The sequence below is a fragment of the Chrysemys picta genome, chromosome 1, assembly GCF_011386835.1.
Source record: "Chrysemys picta bellii isolate R12L10 chromosome 1, ASM1138683v2, whole genome shotgun sequence".
Taxonomy (NCBI): domain Eukaryota; kingdom Metazoa; phylum Chordata; order Testudines; family Emydidae; genus Chrysemys; species Chrysemys picta.
Genome location: NC_088791.1, coordinates 149,707,614 through 149,728,521, shown reverse-complemented (window position 1 = coordinate 149,728,521; position 20,908 = coordinate 149,707,614). Strand labels below are relative to the sequence as shown.

At 47.4% G+C, this 20,908-nt stretch overlaps 1 protein-coding gene across 11 annotated transcripts in view; it reads right to left on the bottom strand.

The window, feature by feature from the left end:
• CD58 (CD58 molecule) overlaps nucleotides 1-20,908 on the bottom strand; it is an 83,057-nt gene that overhangs the window by 26,951 nt on the left and 35,198 nt on the right. For 7 of the 11 annotated variants that reach the window (XM_065572834.1, XM_065572803.1, XM_065572809.1 and 4 more), the window contains 5 exons: nucleotides 12,057-12,128; nucleotides 9,607-9,678; nucleotides 7,740-7,820; nucleotides 4,390-4,485; nucleotides 1,369-1,440 (listed from right to left, as the gene is read on the bottom strand). In XM_065572834.1, the coding sequence (XP_065428906.1) occupies nucleotides 1,369-1,440; nucleotides 4,390-4,485; nucleotides 7,740-7,820; nucleotides 9,607-9,678; nucleotides 12,057-12,128 (393 nt within the window). The remainder of the gene's footprint in view (nucleotides 1-1,368; nucleotides 1,441-4,389; nucleotides 4,486-7,739; nucleotides 7,821-9,606; nucleotides 9,679-12,056; nucleotides 12,129-20,908) is intronic. The other 4 variants (XM_065572831.1, XM_065572838.1, XM_065572829.1 and 1 more) reach the window with 3 other exon arrangements.

Below are 20,908 nucleotides of genomic sequence, written 5' to 3'. Positions count from 1 at the left end.
GGATATCTGTTAATCTGCTATCTACAACTCCAGCATCTAGGGCCATTCAGCATCTTTGAGATACCCCCCACCATCAGACAGCATTAAACACCGAAAGCCACGCCAACCGTTAGTACGATAACCTGAGGAGCTATGTGCTTATTGCAGCTTCCAGCCGGGGGCCGAGGGGCTTGCTGTGTCCCACAGCCAGGTGTTCAAAACCCTTGTGACTCTTGCAGTGTGAACAAGAACAACCACCAATCCCCCCCTTAGCCTTCAAGAGAGCACCAAGGCCCAGGTCCTGAAAGGTATTTAGGCTTCCAAATGCCACTGAAATAGGTGTCTAAATACCTTTGAGGATCTGGGACAAAGAGTCTGTCCTGGCTGGGGGTGCCATAGGTATAAGAGGGCTTAACCAGACACTGCTCTAGTCACCCTCATATTAACATTTTGCCTGAAATTTGCAGGGCAGCAATCATACATCTAGTCTGACATTGTGTCTGGGAAGTGCGGTATTGTCATAAGATGACTGAGACGGAGAGGGGTAGGCTAGTATTCTGAGCACAAGACTGGGAATCAGGACTCCTGGGTTCTATTCCCTCTGTGATACTCTGTGGCTGATTCTCTACCATTTCACCCTTGTAGCTTACTTGAAACCTCTAGGGTGATTCCTGATTGACAGCAATGTGAGTGGAGACTCGGGTCCTGTGTGGCTTGGACAAACCATTTCACCTCTCCGTGCCTCAGTTTCCCCATGCGTAAGTAGGAGATAACACCCACTCTCAAAGGGGCACGAGGATTTATGCAGTAATGTTTGGATGGCGTTTGAAGATGGACGTGCTGATTATTACAAACGGAACGGTAAAACACAGGCTGATGGGCAGGGCAATAGTGCTCTACAAGTGCCCAGTGTGCACGGAGTAGGAGCACATCAGCAAGTAACCAGGTCATTACGCCAAAGCAGAGAGGGCAAGCCAAGGCAGGCTGGAGAATAAAGAAGTTCTAAAATTGTTCTGTAGGAGCCTCACAGAGAATTCTCTTTATTCTCCTTTTGCAGGAAAGCTGCCTCCAGTCCCCACCCAAAGTCCTCACATCCAGCTACATCAGCAACGTTCATGCTCCCTTCATTTCCCCTGTGAACAACAAGTGACTCTCCAGCCAGAGACCCTCCCTCCTTCCCCCAACTCCCGTAACAGTGTCTTTGTCCTACCCTCCTGTGTGTGCAATGGGCACCTCATCCCCTCCCAACACTTCACAACCATTTCCCTCCACTGGCCACTTCACAGCCATGCACGTCTTCCTCCCTGGCAAGCAGCTAGGTCACTGCCATACAGCACATGTGTCTCACTTCCCCCACTTAATTCTGGCCTGAGTGTGATGGGCACACACCTGTTTTCTCTTGACTGGAGGGAAGGTCAGACTGGTTCATTGATTTAGTCTCTTTTGAGCTCTTCTCTTCATCTACAAGGAGGAGAGATAATTATATAAACTTCAGGTGTACATAACACAATACATTTTAATAGGAACAAAAATTTCTGCCAGGCCATTTGCTGCGCATTATTTATCACCTGGGATAAATGAAGCCATCAGTTTCTCCCAGGTGGTTTCAGACCCCAGCAAATGCCCCCAACCAGCACTGGTTCACTTGGATGTTCTCTATACAGTTCATATGAAATTATCTGGCTAACAGGAGCAGTTAAAATTTTTACGTTTTATAACTTCCATGCCTGATAGTTCCCAAAGAGCTTCACAAACGATCTCTGTGCAGAGTTGCTGAAATCCAGCCACCTCTGAGGTGGACAACAGCAACCCACCAGCATACAGCTAATTGTACAACAGTGGAATAAGGAGAGGAAATTTTGAACTAGGGCACCCAGGAAATACATGCATCTGCTGCAGCAGTTACAGCAGGATCGTAACTGCCTTTGTGGAAGGAAATTCTCAGTATATTTTTGAAGTTTAGAGTTTTACCTCTTTCCCTGATTTAGTCCGTTTTCTGACATATGCCTTTAGTTCCACCAGAGTTCAACAAGAGTTGAATTTCTGCTCCAGATGAGTCCAAACACCCTTATGTCATATATAGCAGTCTTTTAGCTCTCAAAGTGACCATTTTTAAACTTAATGTTATTAAAGAAAGTCTTTAAATTTAAACAGTCATCTAATAAAACACTGTCTCTTCTTAACAATTCCTGAAGAGGTGACTCTTGTCTTTCTGACTTCAATAAGGAGTTGCTTAAGCATTGCCAGATACTATTTAGTTCCGCAATATCACTATTCTATACCGAAATGACTTATTTATGTGAGAGTTTGAAACCAAGGCTTTTACCATGCAAAGGGGGGTGGTTTAAAAAAAAGCCCACTTTATGATGTAGTTTTTGGCTCTTGGTAACACATCCCTGAACATTACTTCTCTGAAGTATTCTGAATACAATATCCTTACTTTTTTTTATAAGTCAGGACTCTTTCTAAAATAATTATCCTACAAAGTTTGTTTGCCTGAGATTGTCTTATCGAAGACCAAGGCACATCCCTCTGGTATGAGCTACAAGTCTGGCATAGAGATAAGACTACCTTGTTAGAGTGGTTTGCCTTTTTGACCAAAAGGTCCTTAGATTTAAGATCTACCATTAGTAGTACATTTACCACTTGAAATTAAAGATTTTTATCAAATATTCTGTACAAAGCATGAATCACAACAGTTATATACATCTTTCAAAAATATAGTATAAAAAGTATAGCGTGTTAAAACAAAACAGAAGTTCTAAGCGGCATTTCAAAGCCTGAGTAAACACATTTGAGGTAAAAAACACCATGTTATTTTCCCTTGACACTCTGGGATCCTGTTACTAGTTCACAGAAAGCAGATTTCCTAAGAATCTCCTTAGCATGAACATTTGACATAATTAAATAAGCAACAAACAAACATATAAATTCTCATATTCTCCAAGAATAATGTGTATAAAAATAATTGTACATATCTGTTAAGATTCAGTAAAGGTACTGGGAAGTTTGTAATGACCTGACATAAGAATAAATTATAATTTTATTAATTTTGCAGTCTCCTATCTACTGCCTCTAGAAAGCCTAAGCAGCCAGTCTACTCTGGGACCTGATTCTCTGCTGCTCTGCACCTTGTGCTACCACTTACACCTGTGCACAGTGGGTGTAAAGTACTATTCGTTCTGATTGATTGTGTATTACAGGCATTTTGCACAGATGCAAATGACTACACTAAGGGGCAAGACAGTGAAAAATCAAGCCCATTACCTTCCACATGACTCTGGATCTAACAACCACCACAGAGAATAACTTCTCTAAAGACAGAGGCGATCTCCATGCTTGGCAGCACAAACCAAGCAGCTTTCCCCTCCTTCCCCCTAAGCATTCTGGCTAGGGCACAGCAGGCTTTATCCCTGCTCAGCAGTTCCTAGTCCCCTCCCTGTATCTTCAACTCCTCAGCAAGTGATAAGAGCCCACCGCTGATGGAGGAAGTTAAAGGAGCCATCAAGCAGCCGGGAAGTGCAGTAGGCTGGAAGGTCCTTGGTTGCCTTAAAGCAGAGAAAGTTTTGTGCTGACAGGATGGCTCAGATTCGGCTGCCAGTGCATCTGTGGGGGCAGGTGAGTGTCCAGCAGAGAGACACACCACATCATCTCTTTGCATTTCAGCCAGCCTGAGCTCATGACAGGTGCTGGGCTGCTGCCTGCTAACTGTACCCTGTACACCTCATGGATAGTGAAATCAAGAGGGGAGGTACTGGATCCATTGTTGGTGCCTCCATACCTGAGAGTAGGGGGCTAGATTCCCTCAAACACAAACACGCTAAAAAAAAAAAAAAAAACCTCGCTTAATGTTGATAGTGTTGCTAATTATCATCCTTTCTCTAAGGTGGTGTTTGGGGCAAGGTTGTGTTAATGGTGACAGCAAGGCAACTTCGGCGCCATCTGGAATCCTCTCGTGGCTTTGTTCAGGATCCGGTTGGGTCTCCTCCCAGCAATAGACAAAGCTCAGTGTCTATGCTGTAACTTTGATGCTGTTGACCACAAGGTTTTGTCTCAACTGTGGAGCCTGGCTGAGGTAGACTGTATGGTAACTCACCTTCCCTTTAGGTTGTACGCAACATTCCCTTTAATTTGGTACCTACCGCGCATCTCACATGGCTAGGAGCACAGCCAGCACCTAGAACAGCTCCTCTTGGTGCTGGGGACCAGCAGAAAGCCTTGAGCAAGCAGGGAGGAGGGATAAGGAGCAGAGGTGAGGGAGGAGCCAGCACCTGGGTCCCATTCTGTTTGACAGGCCCCATGACAGAACCTCTCAGAGCTGCTGGAAGCTTCAAGCCAACAGGGAAGGGTGAGGGACTGAGTGCCTGTCTGTCTAACCCCAGTGTGTTCTGAAGAGAGGTAGAGGAGCACCTGTCTTGTGTGTCCGGCCCGATCTGACCCGATCAATGTTCCCTCTAATTTTTTTCGTCCATGTGTGGAATAAATTTCCCTCTTTCTTGTGGCTTCCTGTGAAAAAATAAAAATTAAATATAATCAGAATTTATTCCACTCAAGTACTAGTTCAATTGATGGTTCTATAGAAGTGACAATGTAAAAAAAAGTTAGGGTGTGATTTGAAAGGGGACAACCATTTGAGCTGTTTTTGACCAAAAGCTACACACATCTGTTTTTAACTAGTGGTGCTTCCATTGTTCAACCCATTTTCATAAGCCTTCATGGAGCTTCCATGCACATGAGCAAGAATTCAGACTGACCTTTCCACCCCCCTTGGGATTACAGGGATTGAATTTTGCCCTCCATCCTCACACTGAAGAATTATGTAAGCCCCATAACGGATATGATTGGTAGGCCTGGCACTAAAGAGAAGACTACATTTGGGAGTCTGCTCATCTCATCTAGTGGTACCAGAAGCCTCCAAAATCTCATGCGTTAAGAGAGTCTACAGAGACTCCTGTGTCATCTCCCCATCTAAAAATAGGGGATAATAATAATGACCTCTGACCAAGGAAAGTGATGGTCATTAATGAGACATTAGTATTTTGACCATGCTTTCAGGATGTAAGTACTGATTAGTTCTTTCGTTCAGTGGTTCCAAACAAGGGGTACGCATCTTCCAGGGGCTACATCAACTCATATAGATATTTGCTGAGTTTTACAACAGGCTACATAGAGAGCACTAGCAAAGCCAGTAAAAACTAACAAACATTTCATACAGACAAAATGAGACAGTAAGTAATTTTTCAGTAAAAGCGTGCTGTGACATTTTTGTATATTTATGTCTGATTTTGTAACTAAGTACTTTTTAAGGGAGGTGACATTTGGGGTACACAAGACAAATCAGACTCCTGAACGGGGTCCAGTAATCTGGAAAGGTTGGGAACCACTGCTTTACCTCCATCTGTGGAACGGATGGTGAAAGCGACAGGGTAACGAGCAGGGTAATAATGCTCCAGAAATGCCCTGTACACCCAGAGCAGAAGCACATCAGCAAGTAACCACATGAACACACCAGAGCAGAGAGGGAAGCAGAGACAGGCTGAAGAAATCAAAGAAAGTGCAGCACTGTACGATAGGCACCTCCTGTAGAATTGTCTTGTTTCTTGTTTTGCAAGAAACTTGCCTTCAAACCTCCTCTCCTAGTCCCCACACCCAGCTTCACCATCACTGACCTTCATGCTCCCTTCCCCTCATTCCCTTGCTGAGCAACAGGCCACTTCTCTCTCAGCAATAGAAACCCCCTCTCCTCCCCTTCTCACGTCTGCAAGGGCCAGAGCCACAAAGGAACGGAGAGGTGGCAACATGCAGCGGTGCAAACATTAACTTTTAGGGGGCCTATAAAAATCACTGAAACAAGGATGGGATCAAAGGAGGCTGAGTTAGGCACCCAGGGGTCCTATACAATGAATGGGGAGAATTCAAGAATGGGATTGACAAAAACCAGCAAGCTAGGTGTGGAGGGGCTTAAGCTAGCCAATGGGAGATGGGGAGAGAGGGCTGTATCCTAAGCCACACCCTTCTCATGGATTTGGCACCTACATCCAGGCAGCAGGGAGGCCGCCTCTCCCAGCTTGCAATCCACAGCCAGGAACCCCTCTTCTAGTGTCAGAGGGCTTAGGTGCCCTACAGGTGGCAGACAGAGGCAGGCACTGAAGCAGGGTCTCCCACATCCTGGGTGAGTACCCTAACCACTGGGCTAAAGCTTCTGATGATGGCACTGCGATTGGGAGCGGTGCCGCAAGTATGACCAGCGCTGCGATGGGGAATGGTGCCAGGACTCCGAGCAGTGCCAGGACCAGGAGCAGTACCAAGGCTCGTCCAACAGAGCCTGTGGTGCCGAAGGCCAGATGAACGCCAGCTTGCCTCGAGATGGTGCCATCTGCTGAGGCGCCGGAGACTTGGCATGGAGCAGAGGAGACCCCGGTGCCGTCATGGTGACGAGGTCCCTCACAGCCGCAGAGGTGTCCGGGGTGGAAGGCAGCTGGATTTCCACAATGCTGTGGGATGGGGAGTCAAGCAGCACCTGACTCAACGGGTCACCCAGCGGGGCCGAAGTCGACGGTGCCGCATCCATGACCTTCGCTCCCGGGAGCTCCCCTCCGGGACACACCAGTGTCTTGGCCAGGGGGGCGAGTCTCTGCGAAGCAGAGCCACACTTCTCCGGCTTCCAGTGCCGGGTTGATGTTGCCGGCTTTGGTGCTGGGGACTGGCAGTGCCGTGGGTCTCACCCAGAGTCCATCCAAGGTGCCGCCTTGGTGCTGTGCACCGAAGAGCTTGGTGCCGGGTCCTGCCGCGCTGAAGGAGGCTGGGGCCTAAGAGCCGCCTCCATAAGGAGTTGCTTCGGGCAAAAGTCCCACTCCATTTTAGTCCGAGGACGAAACCCATTGCAGATCCTGCACTTCTCGGCTTGGTGAGCCTCCTCCAGACACTTTAGACAAGAGTGATGGGAGTTGCCCATAGGCATGGGCATAGAGCAGGACGTGCTGGGCTTGAATCCCGGGGACTTGGACAAGAAAACAGTCGAGGTGGAGGGTAAACCCCCCAACCCAACTACCACTAACTACAACAAAAACAAAGAACTACCAACAAAAGCAAAATCTACAACGCTAGGAAAACGTGGAGAACTTGCAGAGCAAGACGCCACAGTTCCAACGACCGTCACGGGTGGTAAGAAGGAAATGAGGGGGCACCAGGTCGGCAGAGTCATATATTGAGCACCATGGAAGCGCCACTCCAGGGGGCTCCACAGCCAACCCGACGGATGCTGCTAGGGGAAAAACTTTCCAACGGCCGTGCACGCGGCGCGCACACCTAATTGGAATAGATATGAGCAAGCACTAGAAGAACCACCCCCTCTTCTAGTGTCAGAAGGGGTAGGTGCTCTATAGGTGGCAGACAGAGGCGGGCAATGAACCAGGGTCTCCTACGTTCTGGGTGAGTACCCTAACCACTGGGCTAAAGGTTATCAGGAAGGACACTGCCACTTCCTCCCCACACCCATTCTGAGTGGAGCTTGGCATACTCATAGGTATTATACCTAAAATCAGGACTTAGGTGCCTAAACCCTAGTTACAGGCACCTAAGCCCCTTTTTAGGTCTAGCCCAAACCCTCCTTCCCACTCCGCTTTGAAACAGTGATAGTTTCATCCCCTCCCATGGACCCTGTATCTATCTTTACAACCCTGGGCTTCTCTCTCTCTCTGGCGGCTCATTCCCTCACTTCTGTGCCTCAATTCTGGCCAAAATTTGACAGTTACACACACCTTTCTCAGCTTGGCTTTCGTTACTGTCTTGGAGGCTCACTGGTGCATCTTGTTGTATCTCCTCCAACTTTGCTGCTTCACCTGAAAGGGGAAAGACAATGATATAAACTTCAGAAGTACAAAACACTAACAGTTTCAATGGCAACTATGATTTCTATCCCGGCCACCTGCTGGGGACTGGTTACCAGTTGGAATTAATGAACCCACCAACCTCTCGTACTTTTCAGGCCCCAGCAAATGCCCTTGATCATCGCCGCTGCACTTGGCCATTTCCACCATAGTTCATATGAAGTAATTTGGACAAAGGAAGCTGTTACTATTTTACATTTACATTCAAATGTTGTATTTGACATGCTTGAAAGATCCGGAAACCTTTCACAAATTACAGTAGCAACTAGTTAGCACACAACATATTGCACAAGTTGTGGAAGGACTCGCGTACCTGAGCTAACCCTTGTTCTTACCAGAAGATCTTTTAAAGTGTAGTTCTATTCTACAGAGCAGCTAACAATGGCATTTGGGTTTCCTGTTTTAAAGATTCCTAATCAAATACTCTCCTGACATCGGCGGGACTCCGGGCACCGGCCTAGACATGACGTCCTGGGCGACTTCAGTTGTAGAAGGCATCCGGACAGGCCTGTTACGAAGGGGCCGGGCTACTCCACTCTATGTGAGTCGGAGGCCTGGGGCCCGATGGGGATCGAGGACTGCCCGACATGGGACTAGCCTCTTTCCCAGACTTCCCTCAGTGCCGTTGTGAGGAGGGACTCTTCTTGGTCCTCTTGGCATTTCCCATGGACAGGGAGCAGTGCCGACAGGTCGATGGCACCGGCTGATTGCCGTGTACCGACACCGCGGTGCCCGGTACTGGCTCGGAGTGGTGTGCCGGGGTCAGCGCCGACTCCAGCAGAATGGCCTGGAGCCTAATTTCTCTTTCCCTTTTGGTCCGGAGCTTAAACCATTTGCCAATTTTGCACCTTTCGCTGTTTCTCCCAAACAGCGCAAACAGTCTGTGTGCTGGTCGCTCCTTGGCATACAACACTGACAAGAACTGCACAACTTAAATCCCGGGGCTCAGGGCATTCCCTGGCCCGGGCTCACTGACTAACTAAACTACCTATGCAGCTAACTAACTACAGGTACTAAACGAACGACCAGTTCTGGGGACGAGCTACAGCGAAGTTGGAGCAGGGCAAGGGCAGTTCCAACGCACCTTCACTGGCGGTAAGAAGGAACTGAGGGGGCGGGGGGAAGTGCGTAGCTCCCTTTATACCCCGCCAGGCAGGCGCCACTCCAGGGGTCACGGGGGATGCTCCCCCGCTACGGGTACTGCTAGGGAAAAACTTCCGGCACCGGTGCACGTGGCGAGCACGCACACCTACCGTTGAATATATATGAGCAATCACTCGAAGAAGAACTAGTAGGATTAGGGCATCACAGACACCATGGAAGTGAAACACGATCATTAGAAGTGAGTATTTTCCCCAGACTGTTTAAAATTGGTTGTTGTTTTTATTAACTAAAACATTTTGGCACAAAGCTCTCATGTCCTAATATCACATCACGCCATGCCCTTTTCCCAGGGCAGGTTTTCAGTCTGCAATCTTTAGAGTGAGAGCAATACTGTTACCAAACTAAGCCAGCTCAACAATGAAATGCAAAATGTTCAAGTACTGAAAGATACAACTTTTAGTGAATTCAAAACCTGAGTCACCTTGTCCCCTCCCAACACTTCACAACCATTTCCCTCCACTGGCCACTTTACAGCCATGCACGTCTTCCTCCTTCAAAAGCAGCTAGTCATTGCCATCAGCATATGTGCCTCATTTCCCCCACTTAACTCTGGCAGAGTGTGATGGCCACACACCTGTTTTCTCTTGATTGGAGGAATTGTCAGCCTGGCTCGTTGATTCAGTCTCTTTTGACTTCTTCTCTTCCTCTACAAGGGGGAGAGAGAATTATATAAACTTCAGGGGTACATAACACAATACAATACAAATTTCTGCCAGGCCATTTACTGCTCATTATTTATCATCTGGGATTATTGAACCCATCAGCTTCTCCCAGGTGGTTTCAGTCCCCAACAAACGACCCCAACCAACACTGATTCATTTGGATGTTCTCTGGACAGTTCATATGAAATTATCTGGCTAAAAGGAGCGGTGACTATTTTCACATTTTACAACTTCCATGCCCGATAGTCCCCGAAGAGCTTCACAAACGATCCCTGTGCAGAGCTGCTGAAACGCAGCCACCTCTGGGGTGGAGAGCGGCAACCCACCAGCATACAGCTAGTTGTGTAACAGTGGAGTAAGGAGAGGAAATATTGAGCTAGGGTGGGGAGGAGAAGGGGCGGGGCAGGCTGCCACCCCAGCCAGGCTCTCACAGGCAACTGCTGCACTGCACAGAACCCAGAGTGGCCAGCTTCAGCTGGCGTGAGAAACATTTCCATCCCTCACCCTGCCCAGGCCTGGCTGCCAGGGGAAGAAGCTGAACATGCTGGGGGGGGGGGGGGGGGGGAGCGGGAGGCACAGTAGGACAGAGTCCCCTCTCCCCCGCAGGTAACTCTGGTGGGGTGGGGACAGCGCAGCGGCCCAGGGCCGGGGAGGGCAGAGGTCACTGGGCAAAGGAGACATGTGGGGCGGTCACATGTCCTCCCCTTTACACGTGTCCCCACCCCACCCCGCCCCCCAGGATCAGGAGGCACAAGTCGTCTATGGCTAGAGCAATACGGTTACCAAACTGAGCCAGTCTAACCGTGAAACACAACATGTTCAAGCACTGAAAGGTGCAACTTTTAGTGGATTCCATCCCTGATTCATGATTTAATCTGGAATTGGAACCTGAGAAGCTGAGGATAATTAGACACATTAACCACTTCATCTACAACCACTGATTTGCTACCAGAAGTGCTGCCAACCAATCCCAGTCCTTATATGGATATCTGTTAATCTGCTATCTACAACTCCAACATCTAGGGCCATTCAGCACCTTTGAGATAACCCCCTCCCCCCCCCATCAGACAGCATTAAACACCGAAAGCCACGCCAACCGTGAGTACGATAACCTGAGGAGCTATGTGCCTATTGCAGCTTCCAGCCGGGGGCCGAGGGGCTTGCTGTGTCCCCCAGCCAGCTGTTCAAAACCCTTGTACTCTTACAGTGTGAACAGCACAACAACCAACCCCCCACTTGGCCTTCAAAAGAGCACCCAGGCCCAAGTCCTGAAAGGTATTTAGGCTCCCAAATTCCACTGAAATAGGTGCCTAAATACCTTTGAGAATCTGGGCATAGGAGTCTGTCCTGGCTGGGGGTGCCATAGGTATAAGAGGGCTTAACCAGACACTGCTCTAGTCACCCTCACCAAAATTTTAACATTTTGCCTGAAATTTGCAGGGCAGCAATCACACATCTAGTCTGACATGGCATCTGGGAAGTGCGGTATTGTCATAAGATGACTGAGACGGAGAGGGTAGGCTAGTATTCTAAGCACAAGACTGGGAATCAGGACTCCTGGGTTCTATTCCCTCTGTGATACTCTGTGGCTGATTCTCTACCCATTTTCACCCTTGTAGCTTACTTGAAACCACTAGCGTGATTCCTGATTGACAGCAATGTGAGTGGAGACTCAGGTCCTGTGTGGCTTGGACAAACCATTTCACCTCTCCGTGCCTCAGTTTCCCCATGCGTAAGTAGGAGATAACACCCACTCTCAAAGGGGCACGAGGATTTATGCAGTAATGTTTGGATGGCGTTTGAAGATGGACGTGCTGATTATTACAAACGGAACGGTAAAACACAGGCTGATGGGCAGGGCAGTAGCGTTCTACAAGTGCCCAGTGTGCACGGAGTAGGAGCACATCAGCAAGTAACCAGGTCATTACACCAAAGCAGAGAGGGCAAGCCAAGGCAGGCTGGAGAATAAAGAAGTTCTAAAATTGTTCTGTAGGAGCCTCACAGAGAATTCTCTTTATTCTCCTTTTGCAGGAAAGCTGCCTCCAGTCCCCACCCAAAGTCCTCACATCCAGCTACATCAGCAACGTTCATGCTCCCTTCATTTCCCCTGTGAACAACAAGTGACTCTCCAGCCAGAGACCCTCCCTCCTTCCCCCAACTCCCGTAACAGTGTCTTTGTCCTACCCTCCTGTGTGTGCAATGGGCACCTCATCCCCTCCCAACACTTCACAACCATTTCCCTCCACTGGCCACTTCACAGCCATGCACGTCTTCCTCCCTGGCAAGCAGCTAGTCACTACCATACAGCACATGTGTCTCACTTCCCCCACTTAATTCTGGCCTGAGTGTGATGGGCACACACCTGTTTTCTCTTGACTGGAGGGAAGGTCAGACTGGTTCATTGATTTAGTCTCTTTTGAGCTCTTCTCTTCATCTACAAGGAGGAGAGATAATTATATAAACTTCAGGTGTACATAACACAATACATTTTAATAGGAACAAATATTTCTGCCAGGCCATTTGCTGCGCATTACACTGCTCTACAACCAAAATGCTTCTGAAATAAATGTAGTCAAACTTTACTAATTCTGCGTCACTGAGAGCGAAAATGATGCTTAAAATTGTTGATTGGCTCTAGTTTTCAAGATACGCTATTGGGTCAGTATATACGACCCTTGACTTGGGAATGGCGGAGGATAAGGGAGTTATAAAGGGACGGGATCTCAATTTAAACCAGAAATGACTAAAATACATCTTTGACTGGATCTATGAATAAATCTATGACTGGGTTTGGACAGTACTTGCTTTTTAGGCAAAACAATGAATGATGCAATCTAAAGCTGGTATTGCATCATACATGATATGAATTGCATCATGTTATTCCTAGAAGTCATGGATGATGCAATCATAACGAAGCTTACATCACTCTGCTGAACAAATTGCCCTATATCAGCTCTAGAAATCATACAGTGTCGTACTCACTTATTTGTCAGTGTTTGATTTTGCAAAGGGACACATTTCTGTTTAGCCAAAGTGAGCAGAGATGCCTCGTACTTGTGTGAACAGTGCAGATAACTTCTGCTATGTTTGTGGTGAAGTGACTTTTGCATCACAAAAGCGCAGTATAACCACTATGGTTAAGAAAGCCTATCACCTTTATTTTGGCTGCAAAATTGGAGATCAGGACAAGAGGTGGGCCCCACACATATGCTGCAACACTTGTGTAACAAATCTTCGCCAGTGGTTGAACAGGAAAAGGAAATCTATGCCTTTTAAAGTGCCAGTGATTTGGAGAGAGCCAACAGATCGTACCAGCAATTGTTACTTCTGCATGGTGCCTCCAGTTGGGAAAGGTGTGTCAAAGAAGAAAAAGTGGACTGTGCATTATCCAAACATTCCATCAGCTATACGCCCAGTACCCCACGGAGAAGGACTGCCAGTTCCTGATGGACCAGAATCATTCTCACTTGAGTCAGACGAGGAAGAGGAAGAGGATGAAACTTCTGGTCCTGAACCATCAATGTCACAGGACCCACATTTTCTCCCATCCTCCTCCTCTGAACCACACCTCATAACACAAAAGGTGAACTGAATGACCTTGTCAGGGATTTGGAACTACCCAAGAGTAAGGCAGAGCTATTGGGCTCCAGACTACAGCAGTGGAATCTCCTGGCAGGTGATGTTAGGGTTTTCGTGTTCCGTGACTGTCAAAAGGATCTTGTCCCATTCTTCTTCATGGAAGGTGATCTTGTAGCCTGCAACGACATCGATGGTGTGATGGCAGCCCTCAACATCGTTCACGATCCAGATGAGTGGAGACTGTTCATTGATTCATCGAAGACGAGTCTTAAAGCTGTTTTACTGCATAATGGCAATGTTTTGCCATCAATTCCGGTTGGTCATGCAGTCCATATGAAGGAAACCTATGACAACATGAAACAAGTTTTGAGGTGCATAAACTACGACCAACATCAGTGGCAGCTTTGTGGCTATTTGAAGGTTGTTGCTCCTTGCTTGGTCTGCAGACTGGATACACAAAGTACTGCTGTTTTCTCTGAGAATGGGATAGTCGTGCAAGAGATTCCCACTACATCAAGAAAGATTGGCCACTCCGACAGTCATTGGAACCTGGGAGGAAAAGTGTTCAGCATCCACCACTTGTTGAATCAAGGAAGATTTTGTTACCACCCTTACACATCAAGCTGGGTCCGATGAAGAACTTTGTCAAGGCCATTGACAAAACACAAGCAGCTTTCAAGTACCTCCGTGGAAAATTTCCAAGGTTAAGTGAAGCTAAGATAAAGGAAGGTGTCTTTGTTGGTCCTCAGATTCGTGAACTTCTTCGAGATGATGCATTTGACCATGCACTGCGTGGCAAGGAAAAGACGGCATGGAAAGCCTTCCAGTTAGTGGCAATAAATGTTCTCGGAAACAACAAGGCAAACAACTACAGGTTGTTGGTGGAAAACCTCCTCAAGGCATACAAAAGCCTTGGTTGCAACATGTCACTAAAGATACATTTTTTGCACTCTCATCTAGATTTTTTTCCACCGAACTGCGGAGCAGTGAGCGACGAGCACGGCGAGCGATTTCACCAGGACATTGCACCAATGGAGAAACGCTATCAGGGCAAATGGAGCCCATTGATGCTTGCAAACTATTGCTGCACAGTGATAAGAGATGCTCCACTTAATGAATACAAGAGACAAGCCAAGAAGCGCCGAGTAGACACTGAATAGGACTAAACTATGTACATAATAGTTTTTTGCCTTTTGTTTCATAATAAATTTTATTTATATAACCCTTTTGCTGATTTTTAAAGTGTTACATAAACAGGACAGGTGAAATATTATCATGTAAAGCAACCATAAACACCGAGGTATACAATTTATGATTAAAACTCTACTATCTAAACAATATACATAGACATAAAATGTAAAAACTTAAATATCTTAGAAACAGTAGCCAATCAGTTGTTTTAATTGTCATATTTGAATTCAGCACATCAAAATACATAATAAATAGCACATTTTATCTCTGAAGCAGATGACTTCTCAAAAATTGTAGACCAGTGTTATTTATCATCTGGGTTAAATGAAGTCATCAGTTTCTCCCAGGTGGTTTCAGACCCCAACAAATGCCCCTAACCAGCACTGGTTCACTTGGATGTTCTCTGTACAGTTCACGTGAAATTATCTGGCTAACAGGAGCAGTTAAAATTTTTACATTTTATAACTTCCATGCCTGATAGTCCCCAAAGAGCTTCACAAACGATCTCTGTGCAGAGTTGCTGAAATCCAGCCACCTCTGAGGTGGAGAGCAGCAACCCACCAGCATACAGCCAGTTGTACAACAGTGGAGTAAAGAGAGAAAAAATTGAGCTAGGACATCCAGGAAATACATGCAATCTGCTGCAGCAGGTACAGCAGGATTCGAACTGCCTTTGTGGCAGGAAATTCTCAGTATATTTTTGAAGTTTAGAGTTTTACCTCTTTCCCGGATTTAGTCCGTTTTCTGACATGTGCCTTTAGTTCCTCCAGAGTTCAACAGGAGTTGAAATTCTGCTCCAGATGAGTCCAAACACTCTTATGTCATATATAGCTGTCTTTTTGCTCTCAAAGTGACCATTTTTAAACTTAAATGTTATTAAAAAAAGTCTTTACATTTAAACAGTCATCTAATAAAACACTGTCTCTTCTTAACAATTCTTGAAGAGGTGACTCTTGTCTTTCTGACTTCAGTAAGGAGTTGCTTAAGCATTGCCAGATACTATTTAGTTCCCCAATATCACTATTCTATACCGAAATGGCTTATCTATGTGACAGTTTGAAACCAAGGCTTTTACCATGCAAAGGGGGGTGGTTTAAAAAAAGCCCACTTTATGATGTCGTTTTTGGCTCTTGGTAACACATCCCTGAACATTACTTCTCTGAAGTATTCTGAATACAATATCCTTACTTTTTGATTTTTTTTTTTTTTTTTTTTTTTTTTTTTGAAGTCAGGACTCTTTCTAAAATAATTATTCTACAAAGTTTTTTTGCCTGAGATTGTCTTATCAAAGACGAAGGCACATCCCTCTGGTATGAGCTACAAGTCTGGCATAGAGATAAGACAATCTTGTTAGCGTGGTTTGCCTTTTTGACCAAAAGGTCCTTAGATTTAAGATCTACCATTAGGAGTACATTTACAACTTGAAATTAAAAATTTCTATCAAATATTCTGTACAAAGCATGAATCACAACAGTTATATACATCTTTCAAAAATATAGTATAAAAAGTATAGCGTGTTAAAACAAAACAGAAGTTATAAGCGACATTTCAAAGCCTGAGTAAACACATTTGAGGTAAAAAACACCATGTTATTTTCCCTTGACACTCTGGGATCCTGTTACTAGTTCACAGAAAGCAGATTTCCTAAGAATCTCCTTAGCATGAACATTTGACATAATTAAATAAGCAACAAACAAACATATAAGTTGTCATATTCTCCAAGAATAATGTGTATAAAAATAATTGTACATCTCTCTCAAAATTCAGTAAAGGTACTGGGAAGTTTGTAATGACCTGACATAAGAATAAATTATAATTTTATTAATTTTGCAGTCTCCTATCTACTGCCTCTAGAAAGCCTAAGCAGCCAGTCTACTCTGGGACCTGATTCTCTGCTGCTCTGCACCTTGTGCTACCACTTACACCTGTGCACAGTGGGTGTAAAGTACTATTCGTTCTGATTGATTGTGTTTTACAGGCACTTTGCACAGATGCAAATGACTACACTAAGGGGCAAGACAGCGAAGAATCAAGCCCATTACCTTCCACACGACTCTGGATCTGACAATCACCACAGAGAATAACTTCTCTAAAGACAGAGGCGATCTCCATGCCTGGCAGCACAAACCAAGCAGCTTTCCCCTCCTTCCCCCTAAGCATTCTGGCGAGGGCACAGCAGGCTTTATCCCTGCTCAGCAGTTCCTAGTCCCTTCCCTCTATCTTCAACTCCTCAGCAAGTGATAAGAGCCCACAGCTGATGGAGGAAGTTAAAGGAGCCATCAAGCAGCCGGGAAGTGCAGTAGGCTGAAAGGTCCTCGGTTGCCTTAAAGCAGAGAAATGTTTTATGCTGACATGATGGCTCAGATTCAGCTGCCAGTGCATCTGTGGGGGCAGGTGAGTGTCCAGCAGAGAGACACACCACATCATCTCTTTGCATTTCAGCCAGCCTGAGCTCATGACAGGTGCTGGGCTGCTGCCTGTACCCTGTACACCTCACGGATAGTGAAATCAAGAGGGGAGGTACTGGCTCCATTGTTGGTGCCTCCATACCTGAGTGTAGGGGGCTAGATTCCTTCAAACACAAACGTGCTAAAAAACAAAACAAAAAATCTCGCTTGATGCTGATAATTAGCAACACTATCATCCTTTCTCTAAGGTGGTGTTTGGGGCAAGGTTGTGTTAATGGTGTCAGCAAGGCAACTTCGGCGCCATCTGGAATCCTCTCGTGGCTTTGTTCAGGATCTAGTTTGGGTCTCCTCCCAGCAATAGACAAAGCTCAAGTGTCTATGCTGTAACTTTGATGCTGTTGACTTCAAGGTTTTGTCTCAACTGTGGAACCTGGCTGAGGCAGACTGTATGGTAACTCATCTTCCCTTTAGGTTGTGTGCAACATTCCCTTTAATTTGGTACCTACCGCGCATCTCACATGGCTAGGAGCACAGCCAGCACCTAGAATAGCTCCTCTTGGAGCCGGGGACCAGCAGAAAGCCTTGAGCAAGCAGGGAGGAGGGATAAGGAGCAGAGGTGGGGGAGGAGCCAGCACCTGGGTCCCATTCTGTTTGACAGGCCCCATGACAGATCCTCTCAGAGCTGCAGGAAGACTACATTTGGGAGTCTGCTCATCTCATCTAGTGGTACCAGAAGCCTCCAAAATCTCATGCGTTAAGAGAGTCTACAGAGACTCCTGTGTCATCTCCCCATCTAAAAATAGGGGATAATAATAATGACCTCTGACCAAGGAAAGTGATGGTCATTAATGAGACATTAGTATTTTGACCATGCTTTCAGGATGTAAGTACTGATTAGTTCTTTCGTTCAGTGGTTCCAAACAAGGGGTACGCATCTTCCAGGGGCTACATCAACTCATATAGATATTTGCTGAGTTTTACAACAGGCTACATAGAGAGCACTAGCAAAGCCAGTAAAAACTAACAAACATTTCATACAGACAAAATGAGACAGTAAGTAATTTTTCAGTAAAAGCGTGCTGTGACATTTTTGTATATTTATGTCTGATTTTGTAACTAAGTACTTTTTAAGGGAGGTGACATTTGGGGTACACAAGACAAATCAGACTCCTGAACGGGGTCCAGTAATCTGGAAAGGTTGGGAACCACTGCTTTACCTCCATCTGTGGAACGGATGGTGAAAGCGACAGGGTAACGAGCAGGGTAATAATGCTCCAGAAATGCCCTGTACACCCAGAGCAGAAGCACATCAGCAAGTAACCACATGAACACACCAGAGCAGAGAGGGAAGCAGAGACAGGCTGAAGAAATCAAAGAAAGTGCAGCACTGTACGATAGGCACCTCCTGTAGAATTGTCTTGTTTCTTGTTTTGCAAGAAACTTGCCTTCAAACCTCCTCTCCTAGTCCCCACACCCAGCTTCACCATCACTGACCTTCATGCTCCCTTCCCCTCATTCCCTTGCTGAGCAACAGGCCACTTCTCTCCCAGCAATAGAAACCCCCTCTCCTCCCCTTCTCACGTCTGCAAGGGCCAGAGCCACAAAGGAACGGAGAGGTGGCAACATGCAGCAGTGCAAACATTAACTTTTAGGGGCCTAGAAAAATCACTGAAACAACGATGGGATCAAAGGAGGCTGAGTTAGGCACCCAGGGATCCTATACAATGAATGGGGAGAATTCAAGAATGGGATAGACAAAAACCAACAAGCTAGGTGTGGAGGGGCTTAAGCTAGCCAATGGGAGATGGGGAGAGAGGGCTGTATCCTAAGCCAGACCCTTCTCATGGATTTGGCACCTACATCCAGGCAGCAGGGAGGCCGCCTCTCCCAGCTTGCAATCCCCAGCCAGGAACCCCTCTTCTAGTGTCAGATGGCTTAGGTGCCCTACAGGTGGCAGACAGAGGCGGGCACTGAAGCAGGGTCTCCCACATCCTGGGTGAGTACCCTAACCACTGGGCTAAAGCTTCTGAGGATGGACACTGCCTCTTCCTCCCACACCCATTCTGAGTAGAGCTTGGCATGCTCAGAGGCAGAGGCACTGCGATCAGGAGCGGTGCCACAAGTATGACCAGCGCTGCGATGGGGAATGGTGCCAGGACTCCGAGCAGTGCCAGGACCAGGAGCAGTACCAAGGCTCGTCCAACAGAGCCTGTGGTGCCGAAGGCCAGATGAACGCCAGCTTGCCTCGAGATGGTGCCATCTGCTGAGGGACCGGAGACTTGGCATGGAGCAGAGGAGACCCCGGTGCCGTCATGGTGATGAGGTCCCTCACAGCCGCAGAGGTGTCCGGGGTGGAAGGCAGCTGGATTTCCACAATGCTGTGGGATGGGGAGTAAAGCAGCACCTGACTCAATGGGTCACCCAGCGGGGCCGAAGTCGACGGGAGCTCCCCTCCGGGACACACCAGTGTCTTGGCCAGGGGGGCGAGTCTCTGCAAAGGAGAGCCACCCTTCTCCGGCTTCCAGTGCCGGGTTGATGTTGCCGGCTTTGGTGCTGGGGAGTGGCAGTGCCGTGGGTCTCGCCCAGAGTCCATCCAAGGTGCCGCCTTGGTGCTGTGCACCGAAGAGCTTGGTGCCGGGTCCTGTCACGCTGAAGGAGGCTGGGGCCTAAGAGCCGCCTCCATAAGGAGTTGCTTCAGGCAAAAGTCGCATTCCATTTTAGATCCTACACTTCTCGGCTTGGTGAGCCTCCTCCAGACACTTTAGACAAGAGTGATGGGGGTTGCCCGTAGGCATGGGTATAGAGCAGGACGTGCTGGGCTTGAATCCCATGGAAGCGCCACTCCAGGGCACCTAAGCCCCTTTGTAGGTCTAGCCCAAACCCTCCTTCCCACTCCGCTTTGAAACAGTGATAGTTTCATCCCCTCCCATGGACCCTGTTTCTATCTTTACAACCCTGGGCTTCTCTCTCTCTCTGGCGGCTCATTCCCTCACACACATTTACATTCAAACGTTAGATTTCTCATGCTTGAATGATCACAAAGCACCTCAGAAACTACATAGCTACTAAAATGTAGCCACCTCTGGGGTGGAGAGTGGCAACTAGTAAGCACACAACATGTTATACAAGTTGTGTAAGGAGGGGAAATTTTGGCCTATTGTACCTGAGCAAACCCCTGTTCTTACCAGAAGTGCCAGGGGATTTTTTAAAGTGTAGTTCTATTCTACAGAGCAGCTAACAATGGCATTGTGGGTTCCATGTTTTAAAGATTCCTAATCAAATCCTCTCATTTTACATGATCCTGATACTCGCACCAGCCCCTCTTTAGCAGGGCTAGAGTGGTGTAAAGGAGCACTACAGCCCCCTCCCCATTCTGAGTGGAGGAGAATTCTCCTGGCCTAGGCACTGCAGAGTGCAGCCTTTAGGCTGTCCTCCAATGACGATCTCTCAGGCCCCAGCATAGGGAACAAAGTGGTGAGATGGATGCTCTGGCGGAGGGGCCATTTTGGGCAGCGCTGTGGCACATAGGGCAGCCCCGGGATGCAGCCAGAATGGACGGGCTATCTCGGTTATGTCAGTTCCATTATGGGCACCTGCCCCAGGACAGGGGACTTCAGGCTCCTAGGGTCCATTGCCCTGGGGTAGCCCCACAACCCCAGAGTTTCCAGCCTCCCTGACATGGAGCCAGAGGCCTGAAAGCCCTGGGAGAGTCGACTAACTGGGGCTCGGCTCCTAGCTCTGCAGCAGGGAGCCTGAAAAACTTGTGGGCTCTCAGGGCTTCCAAGCTCCCTGCCTGCCACGCAGCTGGGAGCCTGGGGGTCCTCTGACAGCCACCCAGGGGCTGTGGCTCCAGGACACTGACTGCCCAGAGCTTCCAGAATCTTGGGCCAGCTGCTCCAGAGCATCAAACCCTTAGGGTACATCTACACATGGATAAAACACCCACGACTGGACCAAGTCAGCTGATTTAGGCCTGCAGGGCTCGGGGCTGAAACAGCTGTATAGACGTTCAGGCTCAGGCTGCAGCCTGAGCTAT